The sequence below is a fragment of the Xyrauchen texanus genome, chromosome 38, assembly GCF_025860055.1.
Source record: "Xyrauchen texanus isolate HMW12.3.18 chromosome 38, RBS_HiC_50CHRs, whole genome shotgun sequence".
Classification (NCBI taxonomy): Eukaryota; Metazoa; Chordata; class Actinopteri; order Cypriniformes; family Catostomidae; genus Xyrauchen; species Xyrauchen texanus.
In genome coordinates this window covers 33,479,132-33,497,096 of record NC_068313.1, presented here as the reverse complement: position 1 = coordinate 33,497,096, position 17,965 = coordinate 33,479,132, and the positions used below count along the sequence as shown (strand labels likewise).

At 37.7% G+C, this 17,965-nt stretch overlaps 1 protein-coding gene across 1 annotated transcript in view; it reads right to left on the bottom strand.

Annotated features, from left to right (window-relative positions):
* LOC127631960 (calsyntenin-2-like) overlaps positions 1–9,865 on the bottom strand; it is a 69,022-nt gene extending 59,157 nt beyond the window's left edge. Inside the window, exon 1 of the mRNA XM_052110387.1 lies at positions 9,769–9,865. Coding sequence (XP_051966347.1) covers positions 9,769–9,847 — 79 coding nt within the window. The 5' untranslated portion in view covers positions 9,848–9,865. The remainder of the gene's footprint in view (positions 1–9,768) is intronic.
* Positions 9,866–17,965: the final 8,100 nt, after the last annotated feature.

Below are 17,965 nucleotides of genomic sequence, written 5' to 3'. Positions count from 1 at the left end.
AGATAAAACTTCCTTTTTACTGGTAATGCATTTTGCTGGGATATTTAAGACATTTATGCAATCCAAAAGTAACTGAAGTAGTCAGGTTAATTACGTTCATACAGTATTGTGGTATTTTAGTAAGTACTGTAACTAGTAATTGTACTGGATTTTTAAAAATAACCCTCAAATTGCTGAACACAGTAGATGCCAAAGTAATCTTTGATATATCAAGTTGATCATCCGATATCACTGTACCATAGTTCCCCCACAGTACTTTTTGTAAGGTCTACTTTATAAAATATGGCATTAACTTCTTTAATTCATGCTGAAGGTTGCCTCAGCATAAGTCCCGTAAGCATTAGCGCTAACTAACGAGGCTCAGTGGATCAGTCCCAACCACATCGCTCACACACACACACACCCACAATGATAATCACCAATTCCCCCAGTAACACTATGGAAAGCCATTGAAGGAGTGTGACTGCTACCCTGCAGCTCCATTGTGCCTGACAGAGGAAGAACAGAATGAAATGACATTTTAAGAATTTCCAGGTCTAATGCAAAATCAGTTTATCTAGTTGGTCTTGGTCGGGACATTTGCCTTGGGATCGATTTACATGGACAATGCCATACAAAATCACTGTCTCTCTAAACACAGAGGGTTAAGGCACCTGATTGGGTGACTCTGATTGGACTAAACACTGTAATGCTTTCATTAAGGTGCACTAATGGACTGAGCTGGACTTAATTCTGCAGAAGATTACTGGAGATGAGCGGGGCGGAGATGAGACCCGAATGAGTTCAGTTCAATCAGAACAGAATAAACAAACATGCTGTGCCGCCCGTGACTTTGACAAACTAGCTGTGCGATTAAATGACTTTGTTTGTCTAATGGAGAATTATTAGTGAATTTAAAGCAGGAACAAGACCAAAAGAAAAAGATAAACAATCTAGGTTTGCTCAAAGATTAAGTTGCGTGTGTCAAAATAGTCAGTATAACAGGTGAGACTAAAAGATCGTACAAATTTGTCAGCATGCCAGAGAGATGGAAGATAGCCTCAACAGTGTTTAGCTTCAAAAGGAGAGAGAAAGATAAAGCATCACAAAAATGGTGACATACTGAGTGATGAATACAGGAAAACAGAAGAAGAGCAGCGGCTCTGAAAATCTGACACTGAGAGAGTGCTATAACTCAAACTAAGGAGTTCACTAAGTCCTGGAGAGCTATCTTTTAGTTGCTCAGCTGGCACAAACGGCCCCCAAAATTGAAATCCACCACCTTCGCTAAGTCCTGCTGCAACAGGATTTTCTAAACCAATCAACTGAGTCATATATGCACACTATTATATATATATATAATAATCTGGAGTCGCACAGAAATGACAACATGACAATGCTAACTGGCTGATGCCGCCACAAGAACGTTTATATTGAACCAGTAGTGTAGTAGTGTAGTATAGCCCACTTAAATTAGTGAATTGTGATTATTATAATTTTTTTAATAAGTGTACAGAGATTCTCTGCACGGAGCATCGGGAGGCAGGACCGCAACTGAAGGCACGGGAGAAATAGACAATCACAAATTTAGTTTTAGACAGAATTGGATATTTTTTAACCAATCATATTTTCCATTTCAATAAGGGTCGGGATATTTCTAGCATCTACAGTGAAATGCTAATGTGTCTGTACATTTACTTTGCTCTTAAAAGTGAAAATATTAATGCATTTAAATAAAAACTTTTGCTAGAAATAAATAAAACCTATGATACCATCAGTAGGCCTGGGCCCTGGGTTGTTCTTCGTGCTTTCAGAGTCCCTGACCCTCTGCTCATGATCATAAAGGACCTTCATGAAGGTGAGCGGGTCTGGGTAAAACTACGTGGCTGGGAGTCAGAGCCATTCCCTGTACACCTTGGGGTGTGACAGGGATGTTCTCTTGCTCCCACATTATTTAACATCTATTTTGACCACGTAGTTCGGAAAGCCTTCAATTTCCATCTGGTACAGATACAAAGGGAGGCTGATCGATGCCCAGGTGAGGTCAAGGGATGGCTCCCTATTGCTCAACCATGTTATGTATGCCGATGATCTGGTAATTGCTGCTCACTCAGTGGAGGAGTTGGGGGTGCTGCTACTGAACCTGGAGCTTGCCACTAAGAGGTGGTGCCTTACCATCAGCCCCACCAAAACTAAACACCTACCTGGGTACTTTGTCCCATCAGACACTCCACCCCCCAGCTTCCAATCGGTGATACAGCAGTTGTGGAGACAGTGGAGAGTTTCCCACACCTGGGCAGTGTGCTCACGACCGGCTCCAGTTTAGCAGCGGAGATCTCACTCCGAATCAGTCGAGCGGCATTATCTTATCATCGGTTACGTAACGCTGTGCGGAAGCTACCTGGTCTGTCACTCCGCATGAAGCTTCAGGTCTTCTCAGCCATGATCATTCCCTCCCTTCTTTATGCTTGCGAAACAAGGACCCTGTTAATGGAACATCTTCGCTGGTTAGAAATATTTAGGCTGGCCCACCTACGATCCATCCTGGGTTTAACCAGGTTGGATTGTGAGAAGAGCTCACAAATTTAGGTTAGGTTTAGGGTTAGGGATAGGTTTTGGGGATATAATCTATAGTTCATACAGTATAAAAATCATTATGTCTATTTTTGTGAAGGTTAGGTTTAGGGGTAGGGTTAGGGTTTGGGGATATAATCTATAGTTCATACAGTATAAAAATGATTATGTCTATGTCTGTGGATGGTGATGGCGTAGTGGGCTAAAGCACATATCTATTAATCAGAAGGTTGCTGATTCGATCCCCACAGCCACCACCATTGTGTCCTTGAGCAAGGCACTTAACTCCAGGTTGCTCCGGGGGGATTGTCCCTGTAATCGGTGCACTGTAAGTCGCTTTGGATAAAAGCGTCTGCCAAATGCATAAATTTAAATGTAAATGTATGGAGAGTCCACATAATAGCCGCACCAGTGTGTGTGTGTGTGTGTGTGTGTGTGTGTGTGTGTGAAAGAGAGAGAGAGAGAAAAATATTATTTCTTAATATCTTTTCTCACTTGTTTCACTTTATCCTGTCCACTTTGAGAGTCTCAGCAATCTGTGGAAGGAGGGTGGATGAGTATTGCTCTGCAATACTGCTGTAACACTTACATTATAGACCTGATGTAAGAACCCCTAAACTCTAAAACACACTCCTAATCACCTCCTATATGAGAGTAGTGTGTATGTGGGCACAGGGATACTTGCATAATTGCAAGAAAGGGCTGAAAGTGCCCTCAAAAATTATAATTCTGTCATTATTTACCAGCCTCATGTTGTTCCAAAGCCGCATGCTTATTATTTTTCAATGGAACACAAAAGGAGACATTTTTGAAGGATCTTTAGGCAGCTCTTTTTCAAACAATGAAACAACTGTATCTAAAAAATGTCTAAAAAATATGCCGTTGCTGCACGTGATGCATGTTTGTGTCACCCGTCCTACTCGACCAGCTCTGAGCAAGTTTCGAACCGGCGATCCCCAGCATGGGAGTTGTACATGCTAACAAGGAGGCTATAAAAGACATGGCCTCAAGCCACAGTCACTAGTGCGTCTGTTAAGGCCAGGAGAGTGAGGATTACACACTGCACAGCTATCATGCACCAGCTGGCTACCATTACATTTACATGGAAAATCAATTGAAAAGCAGTGCAGATGCACACAAAAACACATTCACCCTAACTTGTCTGTTCACACATCTGTGAGTGTTTGCAAAACAAGTTACATTCAAATTAAAAAATAATATTCAGTATTAAAAAAAATTATTATATTATATTAAATACTGTACATATATATTATCAAAATATTGATAGCTATAGTAGTATTAATAATAATTCATTACAAACCCAAACCTGACTCGAACTCGAAGTTATACTTGGAGAAACTGACCCAAACCCGGCCTGAAACCTTGCGATTTGTCGGGTCCCGTCGGGCTAGTTCGGGTAGCAGACCTCTAGCTGGATGTGAACATGAATAGATGGAAGCTCATGAAAAGGATTCCTTTAAGGGTCATTTAGATGCCATCCATCCATCCATCTTCAACCGCTTATCCGAAGTCGGGTCACGGGGGCAGCTGCTCCAGTGGGGGGCCCCAAACTTCCCTATCCCGAGCCACATTAACCAGCTCTGACTGGGGGACACCGAGGCGTTCCCAGGCCAGTGTGGAGATGTAATCTCTGCCTAATCCTGGGTCTTCCCCGAGGCCTCCTCCCGGCTGGACGTGCCTGAAACACCTCCCTAGGGAGGCGGCCAGGGGGCATCCTTACTAGATACCCAAACCACCTCAACTGACTCCTTTCAACACAAAGGAGCAGCGGCTCTACTCCGAGCTCCTCACGGATGACTGAGCTCCTCACCCTATCTCTAAGGGAGAAGCCCGCCACCCTTCTGAGGAAGCCCATTTCGGCCGCTTGTACTCGTGACCTAGTTCTTTCGGTCATGACCCAGCCTTCATGACCATAGGTGAGGGTAGGAACAAAAATTGACCGGTAGATCGAGAGCTTTGCCTTTCGGCTCAGCTCTCTTTTTGTGACAACGGTGCGATAGAGCGAGTGCAATACAGCCCCAGCTGCCCCGATTCTCCGGCCAACCTCCCGCTCCATTGTCCCCTCACTCATGAACAATACCCCGAGGTACTTGAACTCCTTCACTTGGGGCAATACCTCCTTCCCTACCTGGAGAGAAAGCTAGATGCATCACAACAAACTGAACAGAATGCAAGTGATGCAAGACTCATTTTTAAACTCGTAGTCCTTTTAACTTAACACAATGTTTTAAAAAACCTACCCCTAACTCCTGCGCAAGACACTGAAAAAACAGAAAGAAGTCAGTTAAATATGCCAGACTAGTGCATGTTTATGTAGAATATCATTTGCAAAAACAGTGCAACATTTTTTTATAAACGTTCTCTGTTTGAACAGCCCCTTGTGGTGCTTCTGTTTCACAATGAACTGTAATTGTATGGAAAAGAGCTGTGTAGAGATTCTTCAAAAGTTTTTACTTCTGTGTTTCAAGGTGAAACAATAAAAGCACATGGGTTTATAATAACAAAAAGTTGAGTAAATAACGACAGAATTTATTTTGGGGTGGAGTATCTCTTTAAAAGTAAAAAGACATGATTGACGAACACATGGTGGGCCTCCCTCGGGTGTGCAAATACTCAGTACAGAAAGTCTCAGTACAAGTGGAGTTACATATGGCTTTTTTTGTTTGATGATGTTGATAATGACGGCACACTCACTCCACAAATGAATATATATGATCCAGGAGAAGATAATCAATCAGAGAGCTTTCACAACCCAGAGAGGTTCTGACCCACCAGCACATTAATCAAATCTATGTAGAGCGCTTGCCTCAGCCAGTCTCGAGCACAAAACTCACCACCCTGGAGCCTAACAAGGTCTGTTCACCACATCCTGGTTTTAGTTCAAGATTTTTCCGCACTATTACCTTCCGAAGTACCAATCTTTCATTGTTAAAGGTGGCTGGTGTCATTTTTTCGATATTAATGTACTTTCTCATATCCCACCTTAATACAGTATGCAAAGTCAAATAAAAACAAGCCGTTGGTAGATTGATTTCCCCAAAAAGTGTAACCAATGTAACTCGGTTTTTGGAACACCCCAACCAGCCCCACATACCAACATTGGTTCAACCAATGGCCTGATTTTGGGGTGGGGCTACATGGTTGAACGACCAGTGGGAGATGCCGGAAATGGAAGTTCAGCGTAGTTCTAGCGGGAAGACTAGCAGCTGTACATCATCGCATCATTAGCTGGGTAATTCCTAGCCAATCGTATGTAAGCCATTGCTTTATAAGTCTGCTCACAATCTATCACATTGCTGTTTCAGTGTGCTAACACAGCAACCTCCACCACCCCACCACCACCAGTTGAGCCCTGTCCCGCACGGGGGTAGGCTCCTCGCTCCTGCCTCCTCTCTCCGGCAGGACACGACGGTTCCGGGTACAACTCCCTCGGACCGCCGGACGGGGCCTACGCCAAAGAGAGAGACATTACTTTCTGTTTTACATTTATCAAATAAATGGCATCTCAAACTTCACTCAAGCCTGCGTGTCTTCCCGATAGAATTACACCTTTTATTTTAAAATATCCATAAAAATATAAATGTATTAATTCCATTCATAAAACTGAAAGTCCCCTATCAAAGCACTCATTTTAAATTCAGTACAATGTTACCAAAAACAATTGCTTAATACTTATTGAAAATAAATACTAACAAATAGTAATCTGCACACAAATAACACACTTTACCAGCATTTACTGTTGACTGGAACCAATGTCTAAAATTATTATTGCATATACAAGGTGTTTTATGTGTTTTAATGAGTTTAAGTTTTTTTATAGAAAGCAATTTTATTTGATATTAAAACTATGATGTGTAAGAAGTCCATAATACCAGTATACTGATTTGAAAATCCAGGATCTGCTCTACTTCCTTCCTCTTCGTAATAATGCATTACCCCTTTGTTGCTTGGAAACGTAATGCAATATACTGACCTGAAGATTCAACAGTCCAGGCACTGTAATTATCTAGTCTCAGCGTTGGACCGTGAGTTTTAGAGGTTAGTGACATTAGATTTTTAAAGATATTAAAAAAGGTTTGAGGTAGTTTGCAATCCGTAAACTAGATAACCCTAAACATGGCTGTATATTCTGCTTTGTCTGTAAAATAATCAGTGCTTGCTGCTTTTGGATGGATGGAAATTCCGACCACAAATCCTACACACGTTTTCAGGCAATAGTTCAAAGAGAGAGGGTGGTGTAGGACAGATCAGAGAAACTCTCTCCTGTCAATAAATGATCCCTGGCCAAAAAAAATAATTATAATAATTACAGGATGAATTCTCCGAAAGGGGAGGCTCTGGAAACTTCGTATACGTAATTAACTTGTCCACTCTTTATGTAATAATCCTACATCCAGTAAAAATGACAATGTGCAAAAGGCTACAAAATTTGATCAGAACCAAACAGACTAAAGGGTCCTGAAATATTAAGTGTGGGTCATTCAGATAAAAGCAATGCATTCAGTCAATGCATCAACATCATTGACAGCTAAACAACATTAGTTCTCTGAACTCTGAACATGAATGCAGGCTAGATTTTCAGTGAACAACAACTTCTGCTCCTCGCGTTAAGGTATCATATGACTTCATATGTCTTATGGCCTACTTTTTTTACCTTTTTGGAGCTTGAAAAACGTGGTCACCATGAACTGCCAATGATTGAAAACAGTTGCATAACGAGAAATAAACAGCATTCGTGTTTGTAATGACATGATGGTACAAGATGATAGACTTGGAACTTCTGGGTGAACTGCTCCTTTAAAATCCACTAAGAAGTCATCAATAAAAACCACTTGACTTGACTTGATCAAGGAGAGAGACAACATACCAAATAGAGATGCATGCTGCTCTCTCTGTCCCACTTTTAATTGTAACTTTCCTGTTTCATTTATAAAATAGGTAAATTATTTTTTTCCTCGCTGAGCTACGTGAATAATCAGTAAGCTAGAAGTTTAAGCTTAATATCTTCAGTCAGCTAGTGTGTGTCTGTGAACTGATAAAACTCTAGAATTTTATTAGAGGGATAATGCACTGCTCTCTTCTCTCTCTCTCTCTCTCACACACACACACACACACACACACACACACACACACACACACACACACACACACACACACACACACACACACACACACACACACACACACACAGTCCCACAAAGGCAATCGCATTGTCTCAAATTAAGCTCCTATAAAATCTGATTTAAACTATTGTCATAAACTACAACAGGATTGCAGCTAGAGAGCACTGAATTAAAAGCTAATCCAATTCCCCACCACAAATATTTTTCATTGTTGTGCATATTGAAAAGATAATTTACATTTGCATCTGTGACTATAATAAGACTGAGTGTGTGTAAAAATGATTAAACACTACTGCAAATATTCTAAAACGAGAAATCAACAATAAAAAAGATGACGAAAATTAAATGACAATTTAATTTAGTGTTTTCCAAAGGCAGTTCTATTGCAAGGATCTCTCTCTCTCACTGTGACTGTGTCTCTCTCTCTCTCTCTCTTCCACAAATCACGTTTCTAAAACAAATCTACATTTTATCAGCTCACATCAAACGTTTAAACACTTTAAAACAGCACAATAATATTTGTTTCTGCTAAACATTACTCAAGGGATTCATAATATTTAATGGTTAATATTAGCGTGTGCAGGTGAATTTGTTTCATTGCATGGTGTACACCTATTCTAACCAGCAAAACAACCATTCATCCAACTAAAAAAAAACCAGGGTCATTCTCAGGAGAACATTGCTATTTTGTGCCCATATGTGCCAATATTCAGATTAGCGGTCAACGAATATGGCTTTTCCAATTACCTAAATTTTTTTACCCCAACCATAACATTATATCAAAAGTTCCTTTAAAGGGACAGTTCACCCCAAAATGAAAATTCTCTCATCATTTACTCACCCTCATGTCATCCCAGATGTATATGACTTTCTTTCTTCACCAGAACACATTTGAAGAAAATGTCAATACATATCATAGCTCAGTAGGTTATAATGCAAGTGGATGGTGATCAGACATTTGAAGCTCTGACCATATCTGTGTTGTCAATCCCAGCAAAAGTTTGTGTTGACTATCATTTAGAAAAGTGTACTGTAGAATAACTGTAAGACAAGCTTCAAAGCTATGCATTTTTAATGTTCAGATAGCTACAATATTCTCAGCTGGCATGCACGATTGTAAATAAATAATGTCACATCTAAAGCACAACATTTGGAAAACATGAGGGCGAGCAAATGACGGCAGTTTTCACTTTTAGGTGAACTATTCCTTTAGGAGCTCAGATTGAGTTGAAATAGTCTATCTTCAAGATTTTAAGTTCCTTCACAACCAACGGATGGATTTTGTCTGAAATGTCTAATATAAAAGACTTCTCCAGATATCAGTGAAATGATCTAGACAGTCTGGGATTTACAATTGACCACTAAAGAATAACCCAAAAATAGCATCAGAATATGGATATCCTCTTGAGTTTTATGAACTAATTAAATCTGCCGCCCCATCCACATTCTGGATCTCTCCGAAATGAATGAGATTCTCCAAATGCCTCTGTTCCACAGATGAGAGTTTTTCATTAGCACATGTCTTTCTCATCAGCCTGTATTAATTCATACTGCACTGAGTTTGTTAGTCACAGTCCCTCATGCAACAAGTCAGTGTGTGATTTCTCTTATAAGACTTGTGTTCCCCTGCAAGTTCCTCAGCTTTTTTTTAAAACTGCAGCTGTGCAAAAATGTATATTAATACATTAATTAAATCATCTCATCTTTTCTAAAGCAATGGTATCTTTAAAAATGTACTGATCAATCTGGGCATTCACTGTTCATATGAATGAAGCTTTATGATGTGATAATTAGGCAAATCAGTTTTCCCCAATTTGACACACACACACGCGCGCGCACACGCACACATACATACACACCCACACATTCGTATATAGTAAACTTTTAGTGGACCAGAAAATACTCAACTAAAAACACTATATTTTCCCTTAATAGGACACGAGGATTCCACAAGTCACAAATAAGAGGGAGAAAGAAAGAAAGAAAGAAAGAAAGAAAGAAAGAAAGAAAGAAAGAAAGAAAGAAAGAAAGAAAGAAAGTTGCTTGATGAAGATAAGTTGATGTGCTTTACCTTTGTGCGCGAAAACGCAGGACAGCTCGAGCGCGAGAAACATCAACGTCAATATTCGTGTCATTGCAGCAAAATACATCCAGTTTTTGCAGGATGATATTTAATAAATATCTAAATTAAACAACAGATATAATGATATACGGATTGTCAGGTGAGCTCATGTACTGTCGCGTGCTGGTGAACAATCCGTGTCTGCTTAGCTGAGAGAGAGAGAGAGAGAGAGAGAGAGAGAGAGAGAGAGAGAGAGAGAGAGTGTGTGTGAGAGAGAGAGAGAGAGAGAGAGAGAGAGAGTGTGAGTGTGTGTGTGTGTGTGTGTGAGAGAGAGAGAGAGAGACAGAGAAAGAGAGATTGAGAGATAGTGAGTCAAAGCGAGAGAGAGAGTGTATGACAGTGAGTGAGAGACAGGGAGAGATATATCAAATCAAATCAATCAAATCACTTTATTGTCACACTAGTGTGTACACAAGTGCAACAGTAGGTGAAAGTCTTGTAACAGAGTGAGTGAGTGAGTGAGTGAGTGAGTGATTCAGAGAGAGAGAGAGAGAGCGAGAGTGTGTGTGTGTGTGTGTGTGAGCGTGTATTTATCACTTTGTGGGGACCAAATGTCCCCATAAGGATAGTAAAACCCGAAATGTTTGACCTTGTGGGGACATTTTGTCGGTCCCCATGAGGAAAACAGCTTATAAATCATACTAAATTATGTTTTTTGAAAATGTAAAAATGCAGAAAGTTTTCTGTGAGGGTTAGGTTTAGGGGTAGGGTTAGGTTTAGGGGATAGAATATAAAGTTTGTACAGTATAAAAACCATTATGTCTATGGAAAGTCCCCATAAAACATGGAAACACAACGTGTGTGTGTGTGTGTGTGTGTGTGTGTGTGTGTGTGTGTGTGTGTGTGTGTGAGAGCGAGAGAGATTAAGTGGCATTTGTCCATGTGTATGCTGTCCATGTGTTCATGCAATCTATCTATCTATTTATCTATCTATCTATTTATCATTCTGTCCTTATTTCTGGTCTATCGATCTATCTATCTATCTATCTATCTATCTATCTATCTATCTATCTATCTATCTATCTATCTATCATTCTGTCCTTATTTCCGGTCGGTCTATCTATCTATCTATCTATCTATCTATCTATCTATCTATCTATCTATCTATCTATCTATCTATTATTCTGTCGTTAATTCTGGTCTATCTATCTATCTATCTATCTATCTATCTATCTATCTATCTGTCTATCTATCTATCTATCTATCTATCTATCTATTATTCTGTCGTTAATTCTGGTCTATCTATCTATCTATCTATCTATCTATCTATCTATCTATTATTCTGTCGTTAATTCTGGTCTATCTATCTATCTATCTATCTATCTATCTATCTATCTATCTATCTATCTATCTATCATTCTGTCCTTATTTCCGGTCGGTCTAGCTATCTATCTATCTATTATTCTGTCGTTAATTCTGGTCTATCTATCTATCTATCATTCTGTCATTATTTCTGGTCGGTCTATCTATCTATCTATCTATCTATCTATCTATCTATCTATCTATCATTCTGTCCTTATTTCTGGTCGGTCTATCTATCTATCTATCATTCTGTCATTATTTCTGGTCGGTCTATCTATCTATCTATCTATCTATCTATCTATCTATCTATCTATCTATCTATCTATCTATCTATCTATCATTCTGTCATTATTTCTGGTCTATCTATCTATCATTCTGTCGTTAATTCTGGTCTATCTATCTATCTATCTATCTATCTATCATTCTGTCCTTATTTCCGGTCGGTCTATCTATCTATCTATCTATCTATCTATCTATCTATCTATCTATCTATCTATCTATTATTCTGTCGTTAATTCTGGTCTATCTATCTATCTATCTATCTATCTATCTATCTATCTATCTATCTATCTATCTATCTATCATTCTGTCATTATTTCTGGTCGGTCTATCTATCTATCTATCTATCTATCTATCTATCTATCTATCTATCTATCTATCTATTATTCTGTCATTAATTCTGGTCTATCTATCTATCTATCTATCTATCTATCATTCTGTCCTTATTTCCGGTCGGTCTAGCTATCTATCTATTATTCTGTCGTTAATTCTGGTCTATCTATCTATCTATCTATCTATCATTCTGTCCTTATTTCCGGTCGGTCTAGCTATCTATCTATCTATCTATCTATCTATCTATCTATCTATCTATCTATCTATCTATCTATCTATCTATCTATCATTCTGTCCTTATTTCTGGTCGGTCTATCTATCTATCTATCATTCTGTCATTATTTCTGGTCTATCTATCTATCATTCTGTCGTTAATTCTGGTCTATCTATCTATCTATCTATCTATCTATCTATCATTCTGTCATTATTTCTGGTCGGTCTATCTATCTATCTATCTATCATTCTGTCATAATTTCTGGTCGGTCTATCTATCTATCTATCTATCTATCTATCTATCTATCTATCTATCATTCTGTCATTATATCTGGTCTATCTATCTATCTATCTATCTATCTATCTATCATTCTGTCATTATTTCTGATCTATCTATCTATCTATCTATCTATCTATCTATCTATCTATCTATCTATCTATCTATCTATCTATCTATCTATCTATCGTTCTGTTGTTATTTCTGGTTGGTTCAACCAGATTTCAGTCCAGAATCTGTGAGCATGACCAAAACAGGTGTCCCAGGGCGCTCTCAGAAAGTTGGCAATAAAAGATAGAGGGGTAGAATTTGTTTTTGTACAGTTCATTCATTGTATAACCTTGGGCTAAAGAATGCTGCTGGTTTCTGTAACGACATTAACAAACATCCAAGCATGCTTGAATAGATGGTTATGACAGATAAAAGAAAGTGATTAGGGATTTAGTACATTAAATATTTCTCTAATGTGATACCATACTCTGAAAGAATATGTAAGAATGCAGGTGTTGTGCCAAAATCTGACTCTCAGCTAGATTCTTGCTCCCCGGTATCCGATTGGTCCCTATCCCTAAAGCCCACCCCTACCCACACCCCTAATCAAAAACATAGTGTGGAGTCAAAATCGGCATGACACAGGCAACAGATTCAGCTGGCTTGGCATAGAGGTAGGTGGAGTATTTAGCAATTTGCTCAATGATCAAGTGTCTGTTCATGATTCCTGTGATAACATCTCACCAGTAAACAAATGCTCTGTAGTTTGAAGCCCAATAACAATAATAATTGGAAATTTTATAACCCTGTGCCACCTGACTTGGGTTTACGTACCTGTTTTCTAATACAGTATATAAAGCAATTTTAGACCCATATGAATGGCACGACTACGAAGAAAATATGCTTAAACATGTATTTAATATCTTTCTATGTTCTGATTCAGTTTTTTTACTAGCATCATAACTAAGCTAAATTCTTTGGATCCTTGGGGACAGTCACATGTCTGTTAGGTCCAGTGAATAGAGATACATCAGAACATCATCTGCTTAGAGAGATGCTTATAGTGTGTTCTGACTTTGTTTGGGGCCAATATCAGAGGGTGATTTCTTATGACAAATTTACAAATGCCTCTGTATAGCAAAGAAAAACAACAAAATTGAAGATTTGATGGTAAACATCAATAGAGCATCATATTCCAAAAAACAGAAAAGGAATGATTGGTGATATCCATGTTGCCCTCTGCTGGTAACATAAAAGAATTGATCCTCTTTGTGATCAGAATAAGAGTTAAAAACTCTTGCCACCTCTTAAGAACTATTGCCTATTATTTATAGTATAGTATGTTTATGAATAACATTTTTATTTATAAGTGAATGGTTATCCTAAAATCATTCAAGAATAAAAATGTATTAGAATTAATTACACTTTCAGCTGTTATTTCAGCTTGTAGATCAAATAAATTTGATAACATTTCTTATTCAAAATAGATCTGAAAAAAGAGAAAAACAAATATAACGCAGAGTTATTGCACACAAACACATTTATTTTTCTATTATGGTGGGGACTTTCCATTGACTTAAATGTTTTATTCAGCTGCACTATGTGTGTGTGTGTATATACATATATATATACACAATTAATATTATTATCAAAAATCCATTCAGTGTGCACATAAAAAAACATCTGTTTTTCATTCAATTTGAAGCTGTTGAATCATTTGGAGTGTCGCCAACACAAAACAGAAAACTTTACAACATGGAAAATAAAGATAAGTTGATAGGTTGATTGCAGTGGACACTACTGATCAATAGAAACCAAACCTGCTAATGCATCCTATTGTTTGTCAGTAATAAAGATGGTCTTTCAACACGTGTGCAGTTTGTGAATGACTCGAATCAGAACACACAGCAGCCTACACAAAAATGCATGAAAAAAGAACCACGGCATTACCAAGTTTTTTGGACATGTACCATTAACTGGGAGCCCCATGTCATTATGATGGTTTATGAATTTGGTAATCATATATCAAAGTACAATGGCAGTACCATGGTATTCTTTGAATTACCATAATGCACCATGTCTTGTAAATACAATGGTATGTGAATATTGTAACCATATGCCAAAATACCATGGTAGCATTATGGTATTATTTGAAATACATTGATGGATCATTCTAATATAATATTTTATGAATGGTAACTATATATCAAAATACCATGGTATTACCATCTGATTCAAGTTTTTGTCCAGATGTCACCCTACACACAAGGAATTTGGCCTCTGAACATCCATCCATCCATCCATACGTCGTCTGTCAGTCTGTCCATCCATCTATCCCTCCCTCTTTCTGTCTTTTCTATCTATCTATCTACCATCCATCAATCTCATAATCATCTATCAATCAATCCATCCATCCACCCATCCATCCAATCTATCCCTCTTTCTGACTTTTCTATCTATATCTCATCCATCTCATAATCATCAATCCATCCATCTATCCATCCATCCTCTATCCAATCTATCCCTCTTTCTGTCTATCTATCCATCCATCTCATAATCATCCATCCATCAATCCATCTATCCAATCTATCCATCCATCCATCATCTATCCCTCTTTCTGTATTTTCTATCTATCTATCTATCTATCTATCTATCTATCTATCTATCTATCTATCTATCTATCTATCTATCTATCTATCTCATAATCATCCATCCATCTGTCAATCCATCCATCCATCATCTATCCATCTCATAATCATCCATCCATCCATCCATCCATCCATCATCTATCCGATCTATCTCTCTTTCTGTATTATCTATCTATCTATCTATCTATCTATCTATCTATCTATCTATCTATCTATCTATCTATCTATCTATCTATCTACCTATCTATCTATCTATCTACCAAACAACTAGACTATCAACACATTTGTGTGCGGGTCAATAGAAATATATTAATACAATACATTGTTTGTTACAAAACAAAATAGTTTAAATGAATGCATAATTCAGAAGAATGTAATGAATCCTCTACTTTTGTTTACATTTCTGCTGATATCTTTAACCGCTGCATTTTGGTTCTATCTGGTGGCCATGTTAGTGAACCACCGTCTGCATTGCTCTCATGGTCTTACAAAAGAGTTTTCTGTTGTCTTTGCCTACTACTTTGAACTCTTATGCACTGGTAGGTCATTTTGACCGAAATATATATATTTGTATATATTCTTTAATAAAAGATGGTCTACTTCATCTGAGTGAGAGTATCTATCTGATGAGATTATCTGTTGAGTACACTGTGGCTCCTTTTTCATCACCATTCAAGTTTTCTAAAACTAAAAACACACAGACTGTCACTAATCCAGTATGGGACATTACTGTCAATCTACTCATTAACAGTCACTTTAAGAAAATCCTAAAAACAAACTATTAGCACCATCAGACAAAGATATTAAAGGAATTCTCTCATCATTTACTCACCCATATGCTGTCTCAAACTCACATGACCTTCTTTCTTCTGTGGAACACAAAGTTATTTTGATGCAGATTTCATGTGAAAATGTCCAAATAATGCAAGTGAATGGAAACCAAACTTTCAAGCTCCAAAAAGGACATAAAGGCAGCAAAAAAAGTAATCCACAAGACTTATGAAGCAATCTAATCGGGTTTGTGTGAGAACAGAACAAAATGTAACTCCTTTATCACTATAAATCTTGACACCAGCAGTCTCCAGCACTAGGAAGTGTAATCAAGCTTGAAATCATGATTGTGCCTAGAGACTGCAATGGCAAGGTTTTTGGGTGAAATATTTATTTTAATACTATCAAATATGGTTGTCACTAAAATTGTGCTCAATAACAGACAGACCAATTCTCTATCATACAACCTCTGTAAGAGCTGAAAATATCATTATATATTTATAAAAACTAGAGTATGATTTTACTTTATTTGCACATTTTAATTCACTAAATTAAGCCATGCTTTTAAAAGCCAAAGCGTTTCAATGAGGTTTAATGACATGTAGTCTGTTAAACAACATTACCTTGCATTGCAGGAATAAGAATGCTTAAATACTACCACGCACACAGACCACAAAACTTGGAGCACAGAATGTGACGGTAACAATCAACAGATCATTTTATTGATCATGATCATTTTAATAAGAAATTAATTTCAGATCTCACAAAATAAGAAGTTACCAAATTGAACCACACAATCATAAAAACAGTGCAAATTCACTTGCAAACAGCGAAACCACGCAAGCTCATTAACTATTCAGTTCTGGTGCATGCTGGGAACGCCAGCCTCGAAAACTCAGTGATATTTAGTCAAATTTGTGTATAAATATTACAAGGTTTCCTTGCAAGAGCATTCATTTCTAGATGTTTGAATTGAGTACAAATGTATAAACTATTTAATATTTTCAAACTCATGCTTTAACTTATTAAATGTAGAAAGCACTTATTATTTTCTAGTATATTCACTCTATTTGTGTGTGTGTGTGTGTGTGTGTGTGTGTGTGTGTGTGTGTGTGTGTGTGTGTGTGTGTGAGTGTGTGTGTGTGTGTGTGTCTGTGTGTGTGTCTGTTTTCATTACGAAGCACCAGCAATATTTTAAATATTTCAGATAAAATACTTCACATGAATATTGTTTAAAATTATTACTAGTCACATTAAACACTCCAGTTTATAAAGTGGAGCATCCTTCAGAGCAGAGAGCAGCTTCACTCCTGAATCTCTAAGGCCTTGTTCAGAATGCCACTAAAAATCCGATCTTTTGCATTTCCAGATTGTATCCAGATGCGTTTTGATAGTCTGGACCACAAAAAACCACATGAAATCCCATTTTTCCGAATCTGATTCAAACCACATCATGAGGTGGCATATGGATAGCAATGAAAACAAATATGTTGACATGACTTATTGATCATATAATTTTTTACACAGTGGTTATTTTTATACATTTTATTGAGACTGCCATCAGTCATTTCTAACCAAACATATTTTAGAGTTAAGAAAAATATGGATTCTAATTCACATATTAACTTTTCCCGGTCTGGAAATAGACTGTGGCAACGTTAAATCTTACAACCATTGGTTATTCTGAGGTTCAGAGATACAAAGCTTATGAAAATAATATGAAATGGACAGACTATTTCAGAATAAATATGATATATTTACTGAAGGAAATTCCCCCAATGCATAGATACAAATAGCCCAAAAGCATCTTTGTTTGCTAGATATTAATTTTACCAATATTTGATTACATGCAAATTTCAAACACAACTTTCTAAGTACTGAATGATGTGCATTTCTACTCACACTCTCTCTTTCTGCTGTTGAAGTATTTGCAAAAAGAACTTCTTTTGAGTCTAAAAAGTCACCTGAGGTACTCTTTTTACTTTACTTTTGTTTTCGATTAAGTAAGCAGTTTTGCCACTTTTGGCCAATAAACATATTTTAAGAATTTTGCTTGGATGTAACTTAATAAAATAAAAAAACTTTACCTGGCAAGCCTCTGCCAACCTGCTGTGATGCCATTTGCCAATGTGCCCGCCTACTAACAATCATCTGTCTTCATCTGGTTGTTCGAGAGGATCAGCAGTGGGGACTGTTGGGTAGTAAGTAGTCTGCTGTGGGGTGCCCATTGTACAAATGGGCCTCAGTTTGTTCCTGTCAGGCAGCTGATGCCCTAACCCCACCCCCACCATAATCCTTTCCCAAATGGAGCCTGCCAGAAACAAAATATGGC